Source organism: Tripterygium wilfordii, chromosome 13 (genome assembly GCF_013401445.1).
Source record: "Tripterygium wilfordii isolate XIE 37 chromosome 13, ASM1340144v1, whole genome shotgun sequence".
NCBI lineage: Eukaryota > Viridiplantae > Streptophyta > Magnoliopsida > Celastrales > Celastraceae > Tripterygium > Tripterygium wilfordii.
In genome coordinates, this window is record NC_052244.1 from 13,237,091 (window position 1) to 13,261,478 (window position 24,388).

Below are 24,388 nucleotides of genomic sequence, written 5' to 3' on the forward strand. Positions count from 1 at the left end.
CCTTTAGGAGCATAGAATGGGAGTAACAAACAAACATATACTTTAAAAATGATTTAAAAGAAGTAAAGTAGCACGAAAAAATAAAATTAGGTGTTAAAATATAAAATTAGATTTAGAGTAGCAAGAGAGCATAATGCACGGTTCTCCCACGAATCCCTCTTAATTTGACATGAATTGACTTTGCTGATCAGGTCCTCTGGCAAAATAATGGGGCAAAGATTGAGCAAAACACCATAAAAGTAGATAATATCTAAAAAAAAGGTGTGTATATCATAAACAGCAGTCAAGTCAAGAGCTGCATAACTAATGTCTGGTCACTTCATCCTGAAAATTGGGACATGGGATGTGGTGAATTATATAAGACAGTTTATCCTTTTCCCCTTTTGAAGCTCAAGAACTGTATTTTTGTCTGCTTTTGGCCGGTTCATGTTGGCGAACCTACTTTGTCTTTATAGGCCTAACATTAATTCATATTTTCGAGAAAAATATTTATTATTAGTTAGAAATTTTGGTTTATTACGTTATGCACATCACTTCTTTCTCGGTATAATGTGGTATTTAGAACATTAAACCCCCTCACCACTCAATAACTTGTCCAGTATCATCAAACTTGACATGTAGAAATTTATAACCAGCTCACTTGAACTGGATACTAGAGAGTTTTGTCTTTACTTTATAGCCCCACCCACGCCAACTTGGTATTTCGAGGGTATGTTTGTCTCTATAGGCCAACTGCGCACAAGCAAATGTATGATTGCCTATCAATCTAAAGAAATGGAGATACTACGCATATATGAGCCTATATTATCCATGCGAAGTGTATAAGACGCGCTTGTGGAAGTGCGTGACTTCAGAAAACCATCCCTGATGACCGTTGGTCATGATACGCTTTCGTAACATAAATACTAACAAGTACCCGATACGGCGATACGTATCACTGTATGTCTGTATCCGTTGCTTTTTATACCGGAACAGCGTCCACTCCATCAGCGTAAAAAACTACTCTAATTTTTAGTAATTTTATGGATTTTCCTCGGAAAATAAATCCATAAAAAAGGACAGGCGTGATAAGGCTTTAGATACCCTTCAACTTACTGCATTGCCTTCTCGCCTTCCTATCTATCTCCTTCTCTCAACAGAGTCGAGAGAGAGAGAGAGGGGTCTGATGAGGTTCAGATATATTATTATCGTCTTCATGGTATAATGAAAAGCGGATTCAATCTCATATTCTCAGAGGGAGATGGCTTTACAGGAAGAACAAACCCAATATTTACAGAACGCACAATTGATTTTTGATGGGCTGTACTGTGAAGAAGAGAGCTTTGAGGAGGATGAAAACTGTGAGAGTGATAATGGGTATGACCAAAATGTGGGAAATGACACACATTTCCCACTTTTGGTTCTTAAACATGACGTGTTTTGGGAAGATGAGGAGCTATTGTCTCAAATCTCCAAAGAGAAACAGAGCTGTTTTTGTCTTGAGGATTTACCCTCTAACGGGTCTCTTATGGTGGCTCGTAGAGAAGCTATTGAGTGGATTTTGGGGGTTAAGGCACACTATGGTTTCACTGCTTTGACTGCTGTTCTTGCTGTGAACTACTTTGATAGGTTCATTCTGCGCTTTAAGTTTCAAAGTGATAAGCCATGGATGGGTCAGCTCACGGCAGTGGCTTGTTTGTATCTGGCTGCGAAAGTGGAGGAAACCCAAGTCCCACTTCTCTTAGACCTGCAAGTATGTGCAGTGCCAAGAATTTGCATTTCAGGTGTTTTTATAGTATTAGTTTCTTAATTTTGTTGTCTGATTCGGCGATCTGGCTTTTTTTTTTTTTTTTTGGTTTTCTGTTCAGGTCGCAGAATCAAAGTATGTTTTTGAAGCCAAGGCGATTCAGAGGATGGAACTTTTGGTGCTCTCTACTCTTCAATGGAGGATGAATCCTGTGACTCCAATTTCCTTCTTTGATCACATTATAAGAAGGCTTGGATTGAGGAATCACCTGCATTTGGAGTTTCTCTGGAGGTGTGAGCGTTTACTTCTCTCCACCATGTCCGGTAAGCAATCAAAATTTCTAATTCAAATGCTAAATGAGTGTATTTGTAGTTGACTTGAATGGAATGTGAAGAGGAAATGCTTATCTAATTATCTCATTTGGTTTACTATTGAAATTTCCAATTTTGGGTTGTGATTCCAGATTCCAGATTTGCGAGTTATCTTCCTTCTATATTAGCTGCTGCCATAATGCTGCATGTTGTTGAAGAGATTGAGCCATGTAATCAGAATCTACTGATAGAAGTTCTTAGAACCAATGAGGTTGCAATATATTTCCTCTGTTTCCACATGACATAACTTGTCTTTTATAAGGTAAAATATTTTGTAGTGGAGGGCTCATTGGTTGAGTTTTGTTGATTACCTTTCAACAGGACGAGGTTAAAGAGTGCTATAAAGCCATCTTAGAAATAACGGGCAGCCAGAACAACAAACGCAAGCATCTGTCTGATCCTGGCAGCCCAAGTCGTTTGATTGATGCGTCTTTCAGCTGTGATCGCTCAAATGATTCGTGGGCTGTGGCATCATCATCTAAATCGCCCTTAATGGAGCCACAGTTCAAAAGGAGGAGAGTCAATGATCAACGTTTGCTATTGCCTTCACTTAATCGTATGTTTGTGGATGTCATTACTAGTCCGTATTAATCTGACCTTGTTTAAGTATCTTCTTTTAAACATGTTCCTCTTTGCACCTTGATCAGCAGTACGGGTTCTTATTGTGCAAACATTCTGGTTTACTAATGGTAATTATTGCATTTCTGCACACCCTTAATATTAAACTTCCAGTTAACATAAATACATTTCCATCCCTTTAATTGGAATGGGAGGCTGACAGGGTTTCTGGATCGGAAAGGGGAAATGAATGGTGTTTTTCCTCAGGGCTATAGATTTTCTGCTTCTCTTTTCTACATTGTCCTTTAAATTAGAAAGATCACATTTAGGAGGCTTTCAGTGACTCCAGAATTGCTAGCTAAGTGGCTTCCAAAAGCAACAATAGAGGGAGGAATTTTTACTGACATTTTCAAGCCCTAAATTTAGAATATAGAAGGGGCTCTTGCAACAAAGTCAAACTTAGTACCAGAAGTCTTTATAGATGGACAAGCAATACCTGCTTACTGAATATGTTTCCTACCTTCTTGACATCCATTCATTCTCTCTATAGAACAGTTTAGGTGAATGAGGTAAAAGGCTTATCAGTCTTTAAGCTTAGGTATGACCGTATGAGGCAATACCGTCTTGTACTAAATCATCCATTAAATTATCAAAACATCATTCTGAATCTTCAACCGTAGAAATAGATCATCAATCTGCATGCAGCATATATGTGCAGAAATAGCTGTGGCTATCCATGCTGTATGAACATTCAAACGTTCTTAGTCTTGCAGACTAAAATAGGCAAGTAGAGTTGCTGCAAGATAAGCTATGCAATCATGCATACCATCATCGCATACCATCATCGCATTCTCAATGCTTTAGGAGTAAATCTACCTCATGAAATATTATAGGCTGAAATATTGCCGAGCCACCCCACCCACCCTTCCCAAAAAGGGAAAGAAAGCCATCTATTGTTTTGCTTTGTCTTTTGCTTGGATGGATGATTATATTTAACAGTGAAAACTTTTGATTCTTGCATTAAAATAGATAATCGCGGTATTCTGGCTGGAGCGATTGCGGTGGATGATTGTAGATGTTTATTAGGTCTAAATGGGTGAGCTTTAGATCAAGCATTGATTCTTCAAATAATGTGATGAATTTGAGAAAGCATAAGTAAGGTTTACTGCAGCATTGTTATACTATGAGCTGCTTAAACCTAAAAAGATAGATCTGCAGGGATTAGAACCTTGATTCTTGCATGGATTGCCTATGTTCCTGTCCTGTTCTTGCCCTTAGGCTTTAAATTTCTATATAGTTACACTCTTGTCGGCCTCGTAGATCTATAATGCGGAGGGATATTCAATAAAACAGCCAAAACAGCTGTTACCAATCAGACCATAAGGTCTATATTGCTTCATAAGAGTTGGTAATGAACTGGAAGTTAGAAGTTTATCAATCCATAGACCACATTTGGTTAAAAACAAGATTAACTGAAAATGGGGTTAAAAGTTTGCAAGAATGGAGGATGATGAATAAGCATAAGAGTATGATAGTACAGAACAGGTCAAAAATGGATATGACTGAACAGACATGGAGTAGATACGTACGGGAAAACATGTGAAGAAAAACAGAACTAGGAAGGTGGTAGAGGGCAGTTTGAAAGCTTGTCTTCTCCATGGATTGGGAGATAATGTCAAAACTTCAGTACTCCCTTGTTTGTTTTCTGGAACTATATCCGAAACAGGAAGTTTCATTGTGTTGATTCAGTAGGAAAGATTTGAGGTAATTGAAGTCAATCATGAGGAAGGGACAATCAATATTATATGTATGTTCCTCCTCATGACGTCCAAGTCCAATGTAATTATGTAAACAATCAAAATGGGCAAGCATAGTAACTATTCTCATGAGTCACATGTAAAGATTATAGGTTGTTTGTTAGTGCTAAATTGGTAGACGGGTCATCATTTCCACAGAGAGGACACTATTTCCTTCACAACTCACCAGCTTTGGCTTTCATTGATATATGAGTAAATATTTATTTTGGTTACCGAAAGATGTGGTTCGTTTCAACTCAGCTATCAAGTTTTTAAATATCTCAATTCGGGTGAGCTGTGGTGAGAAGGATTTCAACAGTGAGTGACCGAGTTGACCAAAATGACTATTTACACCATTGATTATATTCCAAGTCATCTCCTACAAAATGCAATTATGCAAGAAGTAGCAATTCCATCTCTAAAGACAATTGTTGCAATTATGTTGTGATCTCATCCCCAATACTTTAGGTTCATTTATAATACAACGAAAAAGCTACAGTTTTGAAATCAATGTCGTCTGCATATACCCTATTAGTCAATTTCCTTACCTAACTATACAACACAAATTGATGGCAACTGGACTTCAACCCAAATTCAATTAATACATCACATGTTCATTTATTGATTGTTTGTAGGATGAGATTTGATACTGGTAGTATTGGATGTATAAATCCTATAATGCCGTTCCATCAAATAATTCAAATTCATCGTGATTTGATGTTTGAGTTTATATCCGATTATGTAAAATTGTCATGTCCGATCGCGATAAATATGAATTTTGTTCCGAACAAAATATATATCATTAGATTTATTATACGAAATACTACACTTTATGATTTTTCTAAAATTTTACACCAAAATAGTTCATCGGTTGGTAACCAGTGCATAGTGCACTAATCCGATCTGCTGTCCACTGTAGTTAAAAAGGACGAGAGCGGGACTTTTGCAATTCAAAATGGCTGTCAGAAAAAGGCTTGACTAAAACGACTTGCCGCTCCAGGTCATGATATGTGGGCCGCTCTAGGTTTTTATATGACGTTGGGCCGGTGGGGTTCCCTGAAAGGTGTCAAAGCCCAACTTCAGATGGTCTGTTTTGGATTGAGAAAATTATAAATCAATGCATAAATTGATACATAACTATCTTTCTTTCGTGAGAGACTACACAATCTAACAACTATGGATACTGTCAGCACTATGCATTATTGTCCATTAAAAAGAGAATGGGTTTGGTCCACAATTAGTGGTCACAATCCAAGCTCGGGGACAAATACGAAAAAAAAAAACACCTATTAGACAATCGTACATACCTCTTTCTACAAAATAAAATGTAGGGGTGTAAGTTCAAATATGTCATTGAAATATCGGGGCATTTGCAACTAGGTCACGGGAAGGAAAAACATTTCAAATGGATTATTAAATGTATTCAACAATTGAATCACTCCAATTCAATTCCGATCAATTTCACGTTGAAAATTGCTGACCTATCAAAATGTTACATCATAAATGACCATAAAAGTGTGGTGAAGATATTGAAGATGGGATTTTGTCAAGAATTTGTATGGCTTCTTTCATTGTAGGCCTCTTCTGCGGAATTGGAGATGCACAACCGTACCCTAACTTGAAGCATCCCAGCAACAACTCCTCTTTGCCCTCCAATTCAGCCCGTATTGCCGCATCAGCCATTCTTAAGGCCCGGTTCTTATCCTCCACTACAAGCCCATTCACTTGGCCCATTTCATCCACCACTATAACCTTCCCAGTTAGCAACTCCAGCAACATTACCCCAAACGAATACACATCCCACTTTGGATTTGGCTTCAAGTTCCTTAATGACTCTGGTGCATGATAAGGGGACCCAAAGCCCACTGAGCTCGAGTTAGGGCTTGGGCTTGGGCTTGGGCCCATTGGAAAGTCTTGGAAACTATCACGTGATGCTGTGGACCTCTTGCTTCCGAAAATCCGAGATGATCCACCTGCTTTGTAGCTTGAGTCACCTGTTACAAGCTTTTCAAGCCCAAAGTCTCCAATTTTGGGCTCCATATCAGAGCCCAAAAGGATATTACTGGGCTTCAAATTTCCATGCACGTGCTTCTTCTCGTGGAGAAATGCAAGCCCACGGGCCACACCCTTCGCAATCCTGAGCCGAGTCTCCCATCGTAAGTGACATGGGGATGAGCCCACTTTTCCTGCAACACACAAAACCCAAAATTAGTTTGAAACTTCGAATACGTGGCGCTACTTAGCAACGAGGCAATGTAGGTTTATCTTGGGGAAATTGGAGAGAGGTGAAGTAAAGCAGAGCTGTTCTCATAAGTTTTACGGATCCTCTAATATTTTTTGTCTCCACAATTCTAAACACTGAGATGGACATTCATATGGATCGTGTGGGGTATGGTAGTGCACGATTTCACATGAATCGTGTTCATATTTGTATTTGGAATAAATAAGAAAAAAAAAAAAAAAAAAATTGAGCAATGAGTGGCTTCGATTCTTGAATTATGAGTATGAAGTTAGCTATAAAATACGTTGATTTACGAAAAATGATAAATATCTCAACAGTTTGTATTTCAATTATCTTAGTTGTTGAATTATATATACAAGATTCAAGTGATTTCATGAGTTTCATATGTCTTACACAATACACATGAAATATTGTACGTATAACTCAACAATTAAAATAATTGAAATATCAATTGTTGACATCTCTATCATTATTGATGGCTAACGATAACGATAGTAGTAAGACCAATCACATACGGTTGACTTCCTCACACAATAAAATAATGATTTGAATGCTAAAGTACGCATGAAAAACATGGAAGAGAGTGATAAGGACTTACTGTGGCGAGCATTGGCGAGGCTGCCGTTAGGAACGAAGTCGTATATGATGAGTTTCTCATCGACGCCCCAGTAGAAGCCACGTATGTGGACCAGGTTGGGATGAACCAATTTGGCAATGACTCGGACCTGGGTCTCGAAGCCCTTGAACCGGTCCACGCTGTTCTCGCCGATTCTACGAACCGCGAGGGAAGTCCCATCTTCAAGCACCGCCTTGTACATTATGCTCGAACCGGTGGCCCCTAATATGTACGCCGAAGCTCTGAGTAGCGTTTCCAGCTCAAGCTCCTTTTCCCCATCAACGGTCACTAGTCTGCCTTTCTTGTTTTGATCTGGGTCTTGCAGCCGTTGACTTTCAACGCGATTTGGTCCATTTTGATGATCATTATCGGAATCAGAACTCGAAGTTCCAGTTTCTTTTTCATCGCCTGCTTTCTTGCGCAGACACGACCATCTCGTGAAACTCCGGGACTCTGACGTTGAAGTTGACCAAGAATCATCCTTGGTTGCAATCTCTACCTTCTTTTTTTTCTTCACATGGTACAGATAACAGAAAATCAGAGCAAGAATCGCAGTTCCTGTTAAATCCCCAATTACAATGCCTATAATGGTTACTGGTCTAAGCCCGCTTCGTTGAGATTCAGATGAATTCCCAGAAGTACTGGAGTCTACAGTCTTTGGAATGGCAGCAAATGCAGGGGGAGAAGTAGGAGCAGAGACATTAGGAGGGGCGGATGGTGTAGAAGGGATTGGACATAGGTTCTTTGTTGGTGGTCCACATAGATAAAGATTTCCAGAAAATGACTTCGTTTCTTGATTCATGAAAACACTGGATTCTGGGATTTCTCCGGTGAGATTGTTGAACGAGAGGTCAACAGTCGCTTTACCTGGGATTTTCTCGGCGAATTGTGGTGGAATATTTCCTGATAACTTGTTGTTGGAGACGTTCAAGTAACGAAGATTAGGACCACCAAAATCAGAAGGAAGAGATCCATTGATGAGATTGCAAGAAAGATCCAAGACCTGAAGAGAACTAAATCTGCTAGGAAGATCACCAGATAAGTAATTATTCTTCAAAGAAACAACAGTTAGATTAGACACAGTAGTGAGAGTGGCAGGTATTTTTCCCGCCAAGGCATTGTCGGAGAGATTAAGCGATTGAAGATTCTGTAGCCGACCTATGGTCTCCGGTACCTCGCCGGAGATCAAATTGTTTGACAAATCAAGAAACCGAAGCTCTGTTGCGTTGAAAAGCGCAAATGGGAGAGACCCATTAAGGGAATTGTCAGATAGATCAAGATTTTGGAGGTGTTCAATCATGCCAAAATCAGCAGGAATCGAACCCAGAAGTTGTGAACTAGGGAGGGCTAAGCCAATGACGCGAGAGTTGGTGTTGGGGTGAGATCCACAGCTCACTCCTTTCCACGAACACGGCGTATCGTTGTCGTAGTTCCAGCTCTCAAGCACATTCGTAGGATCCTTGATGATCGAGTACTTGAAAGCGAGCAATAGAACCCCGTCTATGTTGAGCCCATAACATCTCTCTACAAAAATCAAGAACAAAAGAAACCCAGCTCTCCACCATAAACACAGATTATTGACCCTTTGAGACCTCATGATTTCGCAGGATTCTCCGACATCTCTAACAGAAATATGAACACAGAGAAGAAACTGAGATTTATAAGAACAGTAATGATAGGGATTACACACATGACTTTATGTGCGTGGGACATGTGGAGCTCACGAATTTATTTGAATCATATGCGTCTAACTTAACAATTACAATAACTGGATACCAAATTATTAAGATCTTTATCATTTCTGTTACGAGGTTCCGTAGGTCATGTGATATGAATTAATATTGAATTGATAAAATAGTAAGCTATTACAGAGACACACAGCTCAGCAAAACCGAACTTCTTATACTACCAATATGCATTCTCTGCAGTCTGCAGCGGCTCTGCAGATATATATAAATTACAATTAAGAAATGATTAAATGCTCTTCCTTTATAGTTGTGCTGACATTTAAGAAACAAAAAATGGGACCCGAAATAGCATCTTTGCTACAAGACACTAAGGTGAAGTTAAGAAGTTGCAGGCATGCAGAAGTAGTCCTCTCTGAGAATGAATCATTGTTTGTCTAAAAAATCTATTTCTCTATCATTATATACTATTTGTGGTAAAACAACTACTGAGCCTAATGTCCTCTTTTAGCTGCTATATTGGGATGCTACTACTCCCTGCTAAGATTGCAGTTAGACTTGCATTATCTAACCATAATACCGTCATGTAGAATTGAAAAGTCACGGGCTCAGATTGGAATTGCCTAAAATTTGATAGGATGACTCGATTTGGCTAATTTTAGGATGACTCGATTTGGCATAATCATCAAACTAGTCGTTTTGTCATTTGATCAAACTCCGTTGTACGAACCTTCGAATTAGCATTTTATCATTATGGACATTTTAATAATTTTATGATTTTTTTCCTTGTTTATTATGTTTAGAGTCTCTTATTTATTTATTTATAATTTTGATCTCCTAAGAAATGACTCCATGATTTATAAAAATATTTTAGAGTGTTTTTCTCTCTAGTGGATTCCAATTTCTCGTGTTTTAGGCTTAAACGTAAGTTTAACCTCAAGTCTTACGTTTCCGACTGTGTCAAATACTCATGCACACCTAAAGAACAAATGTAAATTAAATCCATGATAATGAAGGATAAACTTACTTGCAATAACAATCTCTCTCTATCATTGTAAAATGTGGTGGAGCATGCAGAATATTGTTTGGCAATATAGTCAGGTACTTGAGCAGATTGTCAAAAGAAGTACAGTGCAACACAAAGGAGAAAATCAGCTAGCGTCGGTGGAGGATGAATTATTGTAAGGGGTCCCCAGAGCCTCAATGATATTGTCATCTTTATTGTATTTGTGTAAATTCTCATTATTTATTCAATGCTCCACTGGAGAATCTCTCTGGAGATAAATTGTATGGATTAAGGAGGTTCTGAATTCGATTATCATTGAGAAAAATATCCTTATGATCACGTGTGGGGCTTTGGTCTTACTTACTATGTCATCAAGTGAAAAATTTATGTGCACTCGAGCCCGACGATCCGTGTTTAGACACGTATCAGATATCCAAAGAGTAACATTGTACATCGTTATTCTCGGTTAAAAAGAACATTATTGAATTTGCAGAATTCAAAATGTCCATATGCAGCAAAAAGTGTCATAATTGTCAATGTTTTTATTATTTCAATAAAGCGATTGACGCAAATGAAGAAGGTACTATGGCCATGCCATATTTATGAAATCATCTAATAATAGTTTCATACTTAAGATAGATGTGTTTAGCTAAGTTACAAAACCTACCTATTATTCATGTCAGGGTTGTCCATAATTTGATGGTGGACAAGATGAGACTCACCACTAAATCTGTTCTCTTGAGATTCTTGATGATTGGATGAGTCCCATGAAAACCAGCGGCTGTGGTTTTGTTTTGTTTTGCATTGATATTGGACAGCCATTAGTACTATTCCATACTTTTTCAAGATCCATACGTTACACACATGGGAAAGCATATTACTTCACACCCATCATCGCCTCTTCTTTTTCTTTTATAAAATTGGTTGTGGCAGCTTTACACTAATTAACCAAGAAACATCTGGTGCTCCGCTTTGATGTTTTGGTGGACCATTCACTTGACAAGATTAAATTAACCAAGACTAGGAAAGTTTCACTTTCTAATACTTATAATAATTATGACAAGAAGCTGCTTTTACTTTTTTTTTTTACAAATTAAGTGAAAAAGGAGAGGCTCTAATGTAAAGCATTAGCCTTTTTCTGGCTCCTTGCAAAGACTCTGCTTTGTTTTTTTTTTGTTGGCTGTAGCCTGTATGACGCTTTCTTGATATGAGAGGGTGTAGGCTTTTTTACTTAGAAGTCATCCTGTTAGAAAATCCATATCTCAAACAATAATCATATTGTCAGCTTTGAGGTGAATATATTAGATTATCCTCACAAGTTTGTTCCTTCTAAACCCAATAAATGGGCTAAGCCCAACTCATCAAACTTGAGAAAATCCCTAATCAATTGTTTAAAGGTAGACTTATTCTTATAAACAATTATTAATCCTCATATCTTTACGATGTGAGATCTTTAGCACATTCCTGTGGGATTATAGGGTTTGACATTTTCAGGTGGAATGTATTTTAACAGTGCTAAACAAGGTAAATATTTATGAGATGCTTCATTACTAATCCCTCTAAGCATTGGAGACAGGCTTGCGGGAATCCTTACTGTAGTCTATGTGCATTGTGGGGGTAAACAAACTTTATCAGCCCATTATATTTCATGCAAAAAAAGACAGTTGAGTCTCGTCACAAAAAGCTTATCCACTCATCTGTAATTGCACGTGCATGCTTTATCACCAATTAATGGGGAACAGATATATACCAACATCGGAACTCGACTCTTGCAGCAGTTGAGCTTCGATTAATGGAGTCAGAGGAGTCAGACGTCGTGGACACCAAGTCACAGAGTCTGGGGGGTTTTGTCTTCACTTCTGTCCTTAAATAGGGATTCGGAACATCAGCATAAACAATCAAGTTGTTGCCATCATGAATCTCAAATCTTCTTTCTTTTTCTTTCTACGGACTATGAGTAGGCATTTCGAATGATTTTGGTATGTCAGATTAACAAACACCTGTGATGAGTCCGACGATTCTTGAAAGTCTGATTTGCTTTACATCATAGAATGACGTTCACATGAAACAAACTACGCGTAAAAAAAATCCCTAATTTCAGTCCTTGGTAGGTGTGAGGCCTGGGTTGCTCACATGCTTGCACGTGCATGTCATCACTTTTTTGGTACCACGTTTGACTAGGGGTATAAAAGGGTCTATGGGGTTTATGCTTAACCCTCGCGCAAGCCTTTTACTATGTAAGGTGAAGTTTTTTGACCCAACTCAATCCCTTTTATTGTTGGTTTTTCATGGGTTAGATCGGATTAAGGATTTGGGTTTACTTACACCCTATGTTTGACTAGAGCTGCACAAATCCAAGAAACTAGGGCTTTACAAAACCAAGTTCAAAATGGGCTGACGGGCTTGCACCTCTAGATTTCTTGATCCCTTAGTTGTTGGGCCGTTTTTCAATTCGTAAACCATCTTAACGTTATGGGCTTTCAAAATACCACATCTATAGTAAAAAGAAAATCGTTCCAAATTATTCTTAAGGCTTGATTGGCAAAGAGTGCCGCTACACGAGATATGGACCTTGCAGCCCACTTTCATAAGCTGAAATAAGAAAAACTATCCGAGTTATGGACCTTGAAGCCCAATGTCATAAAACCCAAGTGACGGAATTATAATTGAGGGCGGGATTCAACATAGCTATATCTTGGATGAGTTCCTTGTTAAAAAAAAAGAAAGAGTAAAGCCCAAGTGACAAGCTTGAGAAGTTTTTGAAACTTTAGCGTATATATGCTCAAGAAACGTGCACGTTTGCTAGCACAGTGTTTCAAAGCAGGTGACAGCTCTAACGCTGTCCCAACTTGATTCTAACTGGCCCCCAAGTTGCGAGGGCATGCAATGGCTTCTCTCTGTTATATTGGGCTCGCAACAAATCGCAATGCCTCGTCCTTACTTTAATGAATTATTGTCGCTATCTATTAGAACAAAGGACTCGCACTATGCTCACAAACATTAGTCCAGCCAGTTAGCTTCTCCCTGCAAAGTGTTTGGTGCATTATTGCTTTTGTCACTAACTGCTTTATTTTTAATTAGTTAGTTTTTATTATTAGTTTTGTTTAATGAAAAGCTGATTAGTAGTGCTTAACAACTCTTTCATATGATTGCAAACCACAATTATTATTCAGTAATAAAGATGAGCCTTATATTATGTTCCCTGTTCTCTCTCAAATTTCAATCTCTTAATTTATCATGTTCCACTCTGAATCAAGTTGTATTATATTGAGTTTGCTTCCATAGGTTATATTACAAATTTGTCAAGATTAAAACACCATATCGGTCCGCCATAACTCATGCAAGTGGTTTATAAGCAAAACTCAGCTCCTTTCATATGTAAAATGCGTTTTCTAAACCTAAGAATCATCGACGAGGGCTCAAAAGAACAAATTTATGCAGACCCGTTACGTAGAGCTAACAATATTTTCAATGTATTTGGGCTAGAAATTTCAACCAACTTTTACGACATTAGGTATACTTCAGAAAAACACAGGCTGCAGCTGCAGAAGTACCACCCCTTTTCACTTTTTTGAATTGGTGGGGGGTCTTTCAGAAATCATAACTGGGACTTGTTATCTTGATTTTTTTGTTGCTCTGCCCCTAATAACTTGACATTAACGAACTACAATAGATACAAAACAATGTACAATAGGACTTACAAATTCAAACTATGATATTGTTTTTTGTAATGCAAATAAGATTGTGTACATTAATTTGTTTCAAAACCCTAAACCATAAACAATGTGGATGCGTTTTTGCATCCAATGTATTGTTCGCACTGTGGTACCTCAACTGACATTCGTACCCTCACCTCACGATTTTATTCCAAGAAATTATCCTACTTCCCCCACTCGAACTCATAACTTCTTTAATCACTTTCCCAACTAACTAACTAAACTAGATGGTAACTTGAGTACTCACATCCTACCTCCACGAGGTCATCGGTTCAAGTGGGGGAGACCGTATATTTTCTTGAAATAAAACCTTGAGGAGAGGGTGAAATACACATAAAGGTACCTTAGAGTGGATAATAGCATTAATAAAAAAAAACACATCCACTTGCCTGAGTTAAATTGTGCACAGTAGAACCTAGAAAATTTAAGAAAGCATATTCCTTTTGTGTACAATAACAAGACTTCGCATTCTGTTTCTATAGCTCTTGCTTTTATTCTGCGAAATTACTTCAATGCTGAAGAGTCAAAATCAAGTTGCGGGGTCAACTGGGTCTACTGGCTGGCCACCAGAGACAGATCTCTTTGCCATCTCCAAACTCAGACTGAGTCAATTTAAGTGGGTTCCATTTACATCATTTTAATATAATTCTTGAAACAAATAGACAATATTATCCATTAAACTACAAAATTATGTTGAAAAAAAGGTACAATAATTATAAAAGTCTCAATACCTTCCACAAACAAACAAGGAGGAACTACCCTAGCTATTATAGCAGATAGGCCCTAAATTATCGAACAACGAAGCATGGAGAAAAAACTTTGAAACCATTAATAATGTTAGGTATATACTACTCTTAGGCAGCTAGAGCTTTCTCCAATTGCTAGCTAGCTTCCAATTTTCTTGTTTGGCTGCCGAGAAAATCACTCATGAAGAATGGAGAAGGGAAGGGAATTTTGGAATCTCACAACTCTATGTCTTTATTCATGCAATCAATGCTAGTGACATTCATGTCTTATATACATACACACAAAAGCGTGTGCTTTAAATTTGGTAATATGAGTGGGTCATATTCATCATAATTTTGAAAATATGCATTCATAAAAGGGTTTAGGTTTGACTTTATACTAATTTAAGCTCAGAATATTGTCTTGAAATGTGTTATGCTTCTCCTAAAATGGGATTTTAATTATTTGGGTTGTTAAGTATTTAAAGATTAGGAAACTATATATTTTGATTCATATTTGGAAAATTCAACCAGAACTCTCAATTGGGGGCTCCAAAAAATACAAAGTTTGCGTAATTGTTATCATGCCAAGAAAATCAAGAGAGGAAGGTGTCGAATCAACACATTTAAATAAAACAGTCATTTCATCACGCTGTCATGCATCATATGGGATTCTACTATGATTTTATCATATAACTACTTTGGGATTTTTTTTTTTATTATTATTATGGGAGCTTCAAGTGGAGATGACTAGCCCAATTAAGCATTCAATTGCTTTGATAGACAATGACATATAACCTAACCAGATAACCCAGAGAGGAACATTGGGGCTCCACCCCTTTTTGACATATTGGTAAACTGGCCAAGGCTTCTAAGGGAATCATTGTTCTCTTCATCTGGATTTCAACTGTATTTGAAGAACACAAAATCATTAAAATTCAGTGGGTACCTACGCAGTGTGTATACAGTTGGTTATATAGCTATGGGCTTAGGACGGGTGGTTGCGAGCTTCGACATGCTACTAAGCTCGTGAGTTCGAATCAGTTGGAATCATTTTCCTAGGGTTTTTTTGGTCTCGTAGGCTCTAGAGTCTACTTTAGGAGCTCCATTTCACCCGTATAGACTTGAGCCCAGTATACCTGTTGTTAATAGAGTACAGACCGTTCTAAGAGTTCGAGATTTACATCCACTCAATTCTTCAAAAGTCATTCTGGGCAGCGTGGTCTCTAGATTACCATAAAAACAAAAAATTAAAGCGTTTACTTTACTTGCTAAGTTTCTTGGTTAGTTCTATATGCACTAAATTTATGGTAGCGACATATCCACTACCATCTTTTGTTGGTTCAAGACTGTAATAGTCATTGATATATATATGTATATATATATATAGTCCGTGGAACTCAAGTGGGGGCTTGAAAGCTTCTGCTTTTGATATTGATGATGTGGGTTTATTGTTCTTAAGGCGTCTTTTCCTCTAGATGTGTTCATGATTTAATTATATTTGTATTGTTATACGTAGCACATTTTCAAATGAAAGAAAAAAACAATTTTATACAATGAAAAAAAGAAAAGAAAGGAGAGGATACGTAGCTAGGTATTAGGATCAACACATGCTACACTTGTACAAAATAATGGCTAAAGGAGCGAATTGTATACTTAAATGTAAAGCAAGCGGAAAGTATAAAACTAATCAATTCACCAAAGAAGAAAAAAAAGCTAATTAATTAACTCAACTTGGGAATTAAGAAATATATGTTGCCTAGATCCCATCAAGGCATCAACCAGGAGGAATAAGTATGGGCACTGAGTTTTCATGTAAAGTTTTTGTTTATCGTAAAGTTTTATTCCCCTGAAAATATATATGTATGTATGTATTATTTTTTGATATGTGTGTTAGTGTGCCCAAATTCTAGACTTTCATGGTCTCATCAATGATTAAAGGAAATAATTAATGTAGTGTAAATGCTCGGGCAATTCTTTTGTGACACAAATTCAAAGCGAAAGATAGGTCTCAAAATTTTTTTAATAGACAAGAGGGGAGTAGGGAAAGGGAAACACGCATTGTTTCAAAGTGACGTGAGGTTAAGAGACTAGACGCGGAGCCCCATTGATGTAACACACTCGCTTCATCACTGAACGATGTGAGACTATGATTGATAATACCAATCTAGTCTGATTCTGCGCATGTCTCAAAGAATTATTATTTTTATATGCAATCGGGAAATAGGGGAAGAAGAACTGACTTACATGATTTTCACCCTCCCTTACTCTCCGTTTGCGTATAAAAGGAATGATTCTTTGAGACATGCCCGCCTTTCCGAGGTAGAACTAGGTGAGTATTATCCACTATAATCCCACATATTCAGCAATATATAGGGACAATATTAGAAACCCCTAAAAGTCCCTAAATTTATGTGTCATTAAAATCATCATTGATTAAAAATACACATGTAGGGCTCACTTCACATCCAACACACCACATTAAATAGGAGTCTTTTGACGGTTACTTTTTAAGGGTCTCAAGCATTATCCAATATATAGTGAGTTTGTGGCTTATATGGAGTTCCGCGTTATCCAAATCAATTGGTTTTGAAGTAATTTCGCGCGACTTTGAAAGAAAGGTCCCGATTAGTCTCCTTTAGAAAATATTGCATATATTTTGTGTAAATGCTTAGGCAATTGTTCTGCAACAGAAAAAATTGAAAGCTAATTACTGACAGCTCACAATTAGTCTCCCGTGGAAAATATTGCAGATTTTGTTCGACTAGTGGATATATAATTGCATACTTTAACTGTTCAAGTTTGTGGATAAGACACCACACACCAAGCCAATAATCAAACACCAAACTGTCCAATGCTTTTTGACCGTCCATGTCACCTACATTTGTAAGTAAATATATAAGTATGTTACTTAACAGTGATGCCTTAATTGCGATTGATATGACTCGCAACTCAGGCCTCGGCTTCTTTTTATGGTACATACAACTCACACAAATGCAACACACTCACACAATACAACAACGTACTCTAATCGAATCTCATACGGTGAACAAAAATACACGAATAGTTAACCAATTGAAGTGAACACCAACGTGTACTCAGTCGTCAACTGCTCCATCCATATCATACAAAATGGTTTACAACCTGTTATTTTTATTTATTATTATTAGATGTTGATTTGTCATAATATTATTGTCCAAAAAAAACCATGACCATGAGATCTTCGTTTACTTTTGATAGCAGAGAACCATGAGCTGTGTATCTCTTGTAACAGGAAGAAAAAAATCTCATATATTGAATTTTAATTTGTCAAGACTATAATCTCACATCAGGTCTGTCATAACCCTAGCATAGTGATTTATAAAACTCATATCCTCTCACATTAACAACTAGTCTTTTGGGCCTGAGTACCATTGACAACGGCTCATAAGGAACAAAACCTTGTGAGATCAATGTATTTATAATGAACCGATAAATTTAAAGAAAACAATATCATTAGTGTGTTTGGGTAAAGAATTTCAACACAATTTAAACAAATCCATGGAAGCAAAGATGGTAAAGGCACATATATTTGAGTGGTATCAGGAGATTGGCATCAAACAAGTGAGAATGTAGAGAAGCAATAAAGATAGACAAAGGAGTGGTTGAGTGTGCAATTAAAGAATGGGCCTAATCCCTGGCTGTCTTCATTTTCGGTGGTAGCTGTAGTCCGTTAGAGAGACTGTCGTTTCCAATCAACTTGTGCTGGCCTTTTTTTAGTTTATACAGTTATGCACAACTTGATCTATTAAAAATGGTCCTACATATATAATTCAATCATTGTACATATCGATGTATAATTTAATATTGATGTTAGAGTAACAAATTGATAGCATAAGATATGAGACAATATGTATGCCTCAATTGCCCCCATTTATACTAAATATTAGAGGAATCATTAAACTAATATTCACTAGCGTTGAGAGACGTGAAAAGCCACGAAACTACGAAGCATTAGAGCTTGAGTCACATTTTCTCTCGATATATAAAGTGATAAGTTGTAAGATTTTTTTTAAAAAGAACTAAATGTGTTTTTAGTCATTTCCACGTTATATATTATCCTAAACATTCTATATAAAATTAAAAAAAAAAAATTAAAAATGTTTTTATATTATACGACCTCCTATAATATAACATAAAATTATATTATCTTGACTTTTTTAAAAAACCATCTGGAGAGTGGAGACAGGCTGAATTATGTATTTGTCAGTGTTTTGTCCTCTACTCCAAATTCAGCCCGTCTCCAAAATCCAAATTAAGTTGATTTGGGGTGGGCAAAAAGTCATCATATGCTCATGTTATCATTAAGGGTATCAAGCGACGTCGTTCTGTGAAACTGATTAGAAAATATCTGCCTTTATAGTCTAAGATCTGCTCGACTGCAAAAGCAGTACGATCGGATGAGCACATACGGTGTTTCAGATAGCGGGAAAACGAATCCCGAAGCGAAAATCCCCCGCCGAAAAAGACGAGACGATGTCGTTTTCTTCAACTCACTAGTAAAAATAAATTTAAAAAAAAAACAAAAAACACGGATAAACAATCCCCACAAAAGGAGTAATGCGTTATAGCTGGCAAACCTATAGTGACGTGGCTCTCCAGTTCCCTTCGCTTATCTCCATTCACGTCACGATTCTAAAGGAGACAGCAACTTTTTTTATTGTTCAAAATAACTGTATTTTATAATGCGGCGTCGTTTGCTTGCCACGTAAGACGACAACGACAAATAACGTGGGGCCCGCTTTCAACAAATCTGACGACGTGGCAGAGTCAGAAGGAAACCGAACATTTTGGGCCGTGGACCTTTTTGTCTGCTGTTTGTATTATCACTATTATCTTTTATTATTCTGACGTGGCACATCTTCTAATTCAACACATAAAATCGGCTCATTTTCCACGTGCCGATAAAGTCCATACAAATAATTTAGGAGGGAGGGTCAAATCAAGTTGGACGGTGAATTTTGGGCCTCATGTGTTTTTGTTGTCGCCTGTCATAATCTTCCTGCAATTTTTTAGTTGCAGAATTAATTACTAGTATGTGATTAGACATTGATATAAATTGTTCTAGAGACAACTTACATGTTTTTGAATCTTAAAATATTAATTTACCCTAAAAACATCTAATATGAACTTCAAATGTCATATTGTCATAGAAATTTATCATCTAACAACAAAGTGAGTTTAGGCTAAATTCAACACATGATCACAACGATATTATTCTCAATAAAAATCGAGTTCAAAACCTTCCTTATCGAGTTAAAAACAAACTCGTAAAATGAACCGAATCTCCTTGTCGTTTTACATGGAGAAAACACCATTCATATTTTTCCTTGTAGTTTGGGTTTTGTCTTGAGGAGGGCTAACATTGGCATAACATATGCCAAGTGCATCCAATAATGAAAAGCAATCAAAGATAAATACAGACGGCAGTGGTTCCAACGTGGTCTGTGTTATATGTTATTATTTTCTTATGTATAAATTGATGAACCGACCAAGTCTCTAACCAACTAATATACTTTAATTGTAGAATCTGCCCCTAGATATTTGTGCGAGGAAACCTCCTACACCATTCCTTCACCCGTGATTATTCACTAACCGTACCCTCCAGGTATACTTGACCGTATCTAAAGTAGTCCACAATTACGTTAATGACCTTCGATTGGTTAATACAATGAGGGTCATATCGGTCAATTAGTAGAAGATAATATAAATTCTGCCGCAGAAGAAGATACAGGTCGAACGCGTGTCTCTCCGACAAGAGAGGCGGGAGCACGTGACAAGGTCTCACGAGCACATGCAAAGGATAACAACCCAAAAGTTTACAAAAATGTTAAGAATCCCAATAAAAAACATCTCAGTCATCCTAATAGTGAATATCATCCTTTGATTGATGTACGTGTAGGGGGCCCACAATACCTGATGATTGAACCAGAGAGTGACACATCCACTACTGAGATAACTGGGTGAGTCGTTTAATAGCTGTCCCCATTTCAACGATTACTCAAAATACGATTCTACGTATCTCCACCTTCCCTTTTGTTGCTTTAAAATCTCTCTCGCTTACAAACCATGTCGTATATCTATACACACATTCATGAATGGGACATGGAAGGTAAATTGTGACTAAGAGTCGTGACCAAAGTGCTACAAAATCCAACCCTCACTACAAATTATTATTGTTGGTTTTAGGTTATTCGATTTTCATATATACATTGGGTCTGCGCGACTTTATTCCTCCTAAATTGTTTTATCTAATGATGCTTAGGCCTAATGAAAAGACTTTATATGCTGACTTGATTTGGACAATGTTCTTCTCAGTGCACTTAAATTGCAAAATTGATGATTGTATCCTAATAAATTTAAAAGTCTTATGTTCTGCTTTATCCATAAAAGAAAAGTATTATGTGATGTACTTAAATACCAAGAATATTGAAAGTTCTAAAACACTGTGTGACGAGCTTAATTAACTATCTTTTCGCATCTAAAAGCTGAATTCTTTTGAAAAAAATAAGGAAAAGCAGAGAACTGTGTAAATGACAACTAGGTGTGTCCCTTTCCCAATGTTCTTTTATTCTTCCCCTCGTAGAAAATAAGTGTTTTTCTTTCTTTAATATTTCAAGTTATACATGCTTCCTTGCAAATTAAGTTTAGGTTCATGATATGAATGAATGGAAAAAAAAAATACACATGATGAATTTCTGATGGTATTTTTATAAACTCATGTAGCCGACCCAAAACTTTTGATAAATGCTCAGTTGATGTATCCCGATCAAGCAAACAATATATTTGTATGAAAATGCAACCAAAAATTCAATAACTAATCAAAATGAAAAGTTTACATTTACTATTTAGCTACATTGAGGATTTGCTGTCAAGCTTGTTGTTGTGAATTATAAGCTCTCACATCGCTTGGATAATCCAAGTGATATGAGTTTATACGAAAGTTAATGTTTTTACCATATCAAAGAAGTCCTTTTTTTTTTTTAATTTAAGTAACCATCAAGTGAGATGGTACAAAAAGCACAAATCGTGCGAGCTCAATATATGAATGAGAATTAGTAAACTCAAAATGAAGAATATCTTGAATGTGAATAGAGCCGGTGTTTTCAACACTTCGTCTCTAAAAAAGATGCACACTATGCAGGAAAGATGTCACAAAAAACATATATTATTGTAGAATCCAAGCAAAATTACGGTTGTCCCAGCTTCACACCAAACCGCAGAGGCATTATGTTGGATGTACCAGTAACAGAAACGGATACGGATCTCTCTACCATATATTCTTTACTTATTATTCGCCGTACACACACATATACTTAAAATCCATTCTCATCCCCAATTCCCACCTCTTTTGCTCTTAATATTCAATTAGTAATTAATATTGAACAAAAAATATTACTACATTGATTTTTTTAATTCTGTTAATTGCATTTAAAAACTTTGAACGGGTGGCTTCCGTACCAGTAAAGCTGAATGAGGGAAAGGAGAGGACAGGCATGGTTATTCGAGAACACCAATGGATGACCGACATGTGTCGGTTGATGAGGTGGAGAGCGAGTGAGGGAGGTACTGCAGGGGGTGGTGGTGGCGGCGGCGGCGGTAGGTTTAGCAGTAATGATTCGCCCTCCGATTCGGCGACCACCCTTGTCGTTTTGTGCCACCTCAGCAGTCCGTGCGGCCGTCCTCTTTTTTTTTTACTAGATTAAGAAATTTTTTCAAAACTTAATGCTTCACAGCCTGGCATACCTAGCCAGTCAAACTCAACAGCACCTATCCATCTTTATCTCTTAGATATTTATTTCTTTAATATTTGTGGTTCAATAACAGTTGAATTTATTCACCTGTCAACAAATGTAACTGTTCATATTTTTAAAAAGCCAAAAAAACTGGAATTTAAAATTACCATCATTGCCCCCCGCTCCTCACCACTTGGCTTTGATTTGAAAATCGTGAAACAGACGCTCCAGAGAGAGAGAGTGGGTTTTGAAAAAGAAAAAATGATTAAAAGAGCAAAGCAGAGAGAGGTTTTTAAGAGAGAGTGACCTATGTAAATCAATGCTACTCAGATGTGACGCGTGTCCGTTTGCCAGCTGTTTCCCAACTCGAACCGCTTGCCTCGAAGAAGCGGTATAACGTCTCCACCGGCTCAATCGGTTGCCCCTTCTAATCCTCTATAAACAGATCTCTCACCTTCTCTCCGTATCTCATATAAATCTCTCTCTCTCTCTCGTAAAATTGGGAAAAAAAATCAAACCAGAAAGACTGTTCGTATGGTCTGATACTCTGAATCTCTCACAAATCTGTTTTAATGGCAGTTTCTAGGAAGGAAATGGATCGGATCAAGGGCCCGTGGAGTCCAGAGGAGGACGACTCGTTACAGAAGCTGGTCGAGAAGCATGGCCCGAGGAACTGGTCTCTTATCAGCAAATCTATCCCCGGCCGATCTGGCAAGTCTTGTAGGCTGCGTTGGTGCAACCAGCTCTCACCTCAGGTGGAGCACCGGGCCTTCACGCCGGAGGAGGACGAGACTATAATCCGAGCCCACGCTCGATTCGGCAACAAGTGGGCCACCATCGCTCGCCTTCTCAATGGACGGACCGATAACGCGATCAAGAACCACTGGAACTCGACTCTAAAGCGCAAGTGTGGCTCGATGATGGAAGGTGATGACTACTGTAATAGTGAGGGGTATGACGGTTATTTGAACAACTGCCAGCCGTTGAAGCGATCGGTGAGTGCAGGTTCCGGTGGTGTGCCCGTCTCCACTGGTCTGTATATGAACCCTGGGAGTCCATCTGGATCCGATGTGAGCGATTCTAGCGTTCACGTCTTGTCATCTTCTTATGTATACAGGCCGGTGGCAAGAACCGGCGGTATTTTACCTCCTGTGGAAACGACGTCGTCTTCTAATAACTATGATCCACCTACCTCACTCAGTTTATCCCTTCCCGGCGCCGATTCAAATGAGGTTTCAAATCGTGCTACTTCAGAGCCAATCCAGACGCAAACTCATGCGGCCAACACAAATACCACTGTGCCGCTGGTAACGATGATGAAACCATGCCCAGCACCACAACCGGCGGCGGGGACGGGGTTTGCGGGGTTGAGTACGGAGTTTATGGCGGTGATGCAGGAGATGATAAGGAAGGAGGTTAGGAGTTACATGATGGAGCAGAGTGGTGGAATGTGTATGCAAGCTGCTGCTGGAGAGGGATTCAGGAATGCAGCAGTGAATCGGCTTGGAATGAACAAGATAGAGTAGTGAGTGAGTCAGAGTCAACCGAGTTGAGTTCAAGTGGATAGAGTTGGAGAGAATTAGAGGGGGAAGAGAGGAAACTGAGCTGCTGTTTCTCTCTTTGTTTATTTTGGCTTTAGAGAATAATTTAGGGTTCATGTACAGAGAGATGGACAGATGAGGTAAGAACCTGCCAACTGGGGACTGAGTTTGGATCTACAGAAAATGTCATGACTATGGAAAAAGAACAAGAACACGTCGACTTTTGTGACCTTGTTATTCAGTTTTAGAGGTCGAGACATGGCAGACGAAAATTATGAGAAAGAAAATGAAGCTACTAAGTTTGCAAAAATATTGATTAAAATTCCAATTGTTTCTTTTTGTTTTTCCTTTGCGATTTGAGTCGGTGCCTCTTAATTTGAAAAAAAAAAGAAAGAAAAAAAACCACAGAGATTTTGAGCCATGAACGATAAATATGGGTCACGTGGCCTTTCTTTCCGTGTAAGTAGATTTTAAAAATCTAAAGCGGTGAAAACAGAAAAGTTGGTTGTTTGAGAAGTTGAGAAGATAAGGCACGGAGAATAAGGCGTAACAGGGAAATTGAGTAGGATACAAGGTTTTTGACCCATAGGTAGTTTGACTCGACTCTTGAACAATTATCCTATTTGCATCC

The 24,388-nt window shown here is 37.9% G+C and overlaps 3 protein-coding genes across 3 annotated transcripts; 2 read left to right on the top strand and 1 right to left on the bottom strand.

The window, feature by feature from the left end:
• Positions 1–1,087: 1,087 nt before the first annotated feature.
• LOC120011734 (cyclin-D3-2-like) lies at positions 1,088–2,805 on the top strand. The gene is made up of 4 exons (XM_038862844.1): positions 1,088–1,732; positions 1,848–2,049; positions 2,190–2,308; positions 2,419–2,805. The coding sequence occupies exons 1-4, from the start codon at positions 1,241–1,243 to the stop codon at positions 2,686–2,688; spliced, it is 1,083 nt and encodes a 360-aa protein (XP_038718772.1). The 5' UTR covers positions 1,088–1,240; the 3' UTR covers positions 2,689–2,805.
• A 2,979-nt stretch (positions 2,806–5,784) lies between these two features.
• On the bottom strand, positions 5,785–9,019 carry LOC120012246 (probable LRR receptor-like serine/threonine-protein kinase At4g37250). Its single transcript, XM_038863582.1, has 2 exons — positions 7,292–9,019; positions 5,785–6,637 (listed from the first exon to the last, which is right to left on the bottom strand). The coding sequence occupies exons 1-2, from the start codon at positions 8,904–8,906 to the stop codon at positions 5,949–5,951; spliced, it is 2,304 nt and encodes a 767-aa protein (XP_038719510.1). The 5' UTR covers positions 8,907–9,019; the 3' UTR covers positions 5,785–5,948.
• Positions 9,020–22,688: 13,669 nt separating this feature from the next.
• On the top strand, positions 22,689–24,182 carry LOC120012814 (transcription factor MYB44-like). Its single transcript, XM_038864346.1, has one exon. It carries the CDS (start codon positions 22,789–22,791, stop codon positions 23,740–23,742), a length of 954 nt encoding a protein of 317 aa, XP_038720274.1. The 5' UTR covers positions 22,689–22,788; the 3' UTR covers positions 23,743–24,182.
• Positions 24,183–24,388: the final 206 nt, after the last annotated feature.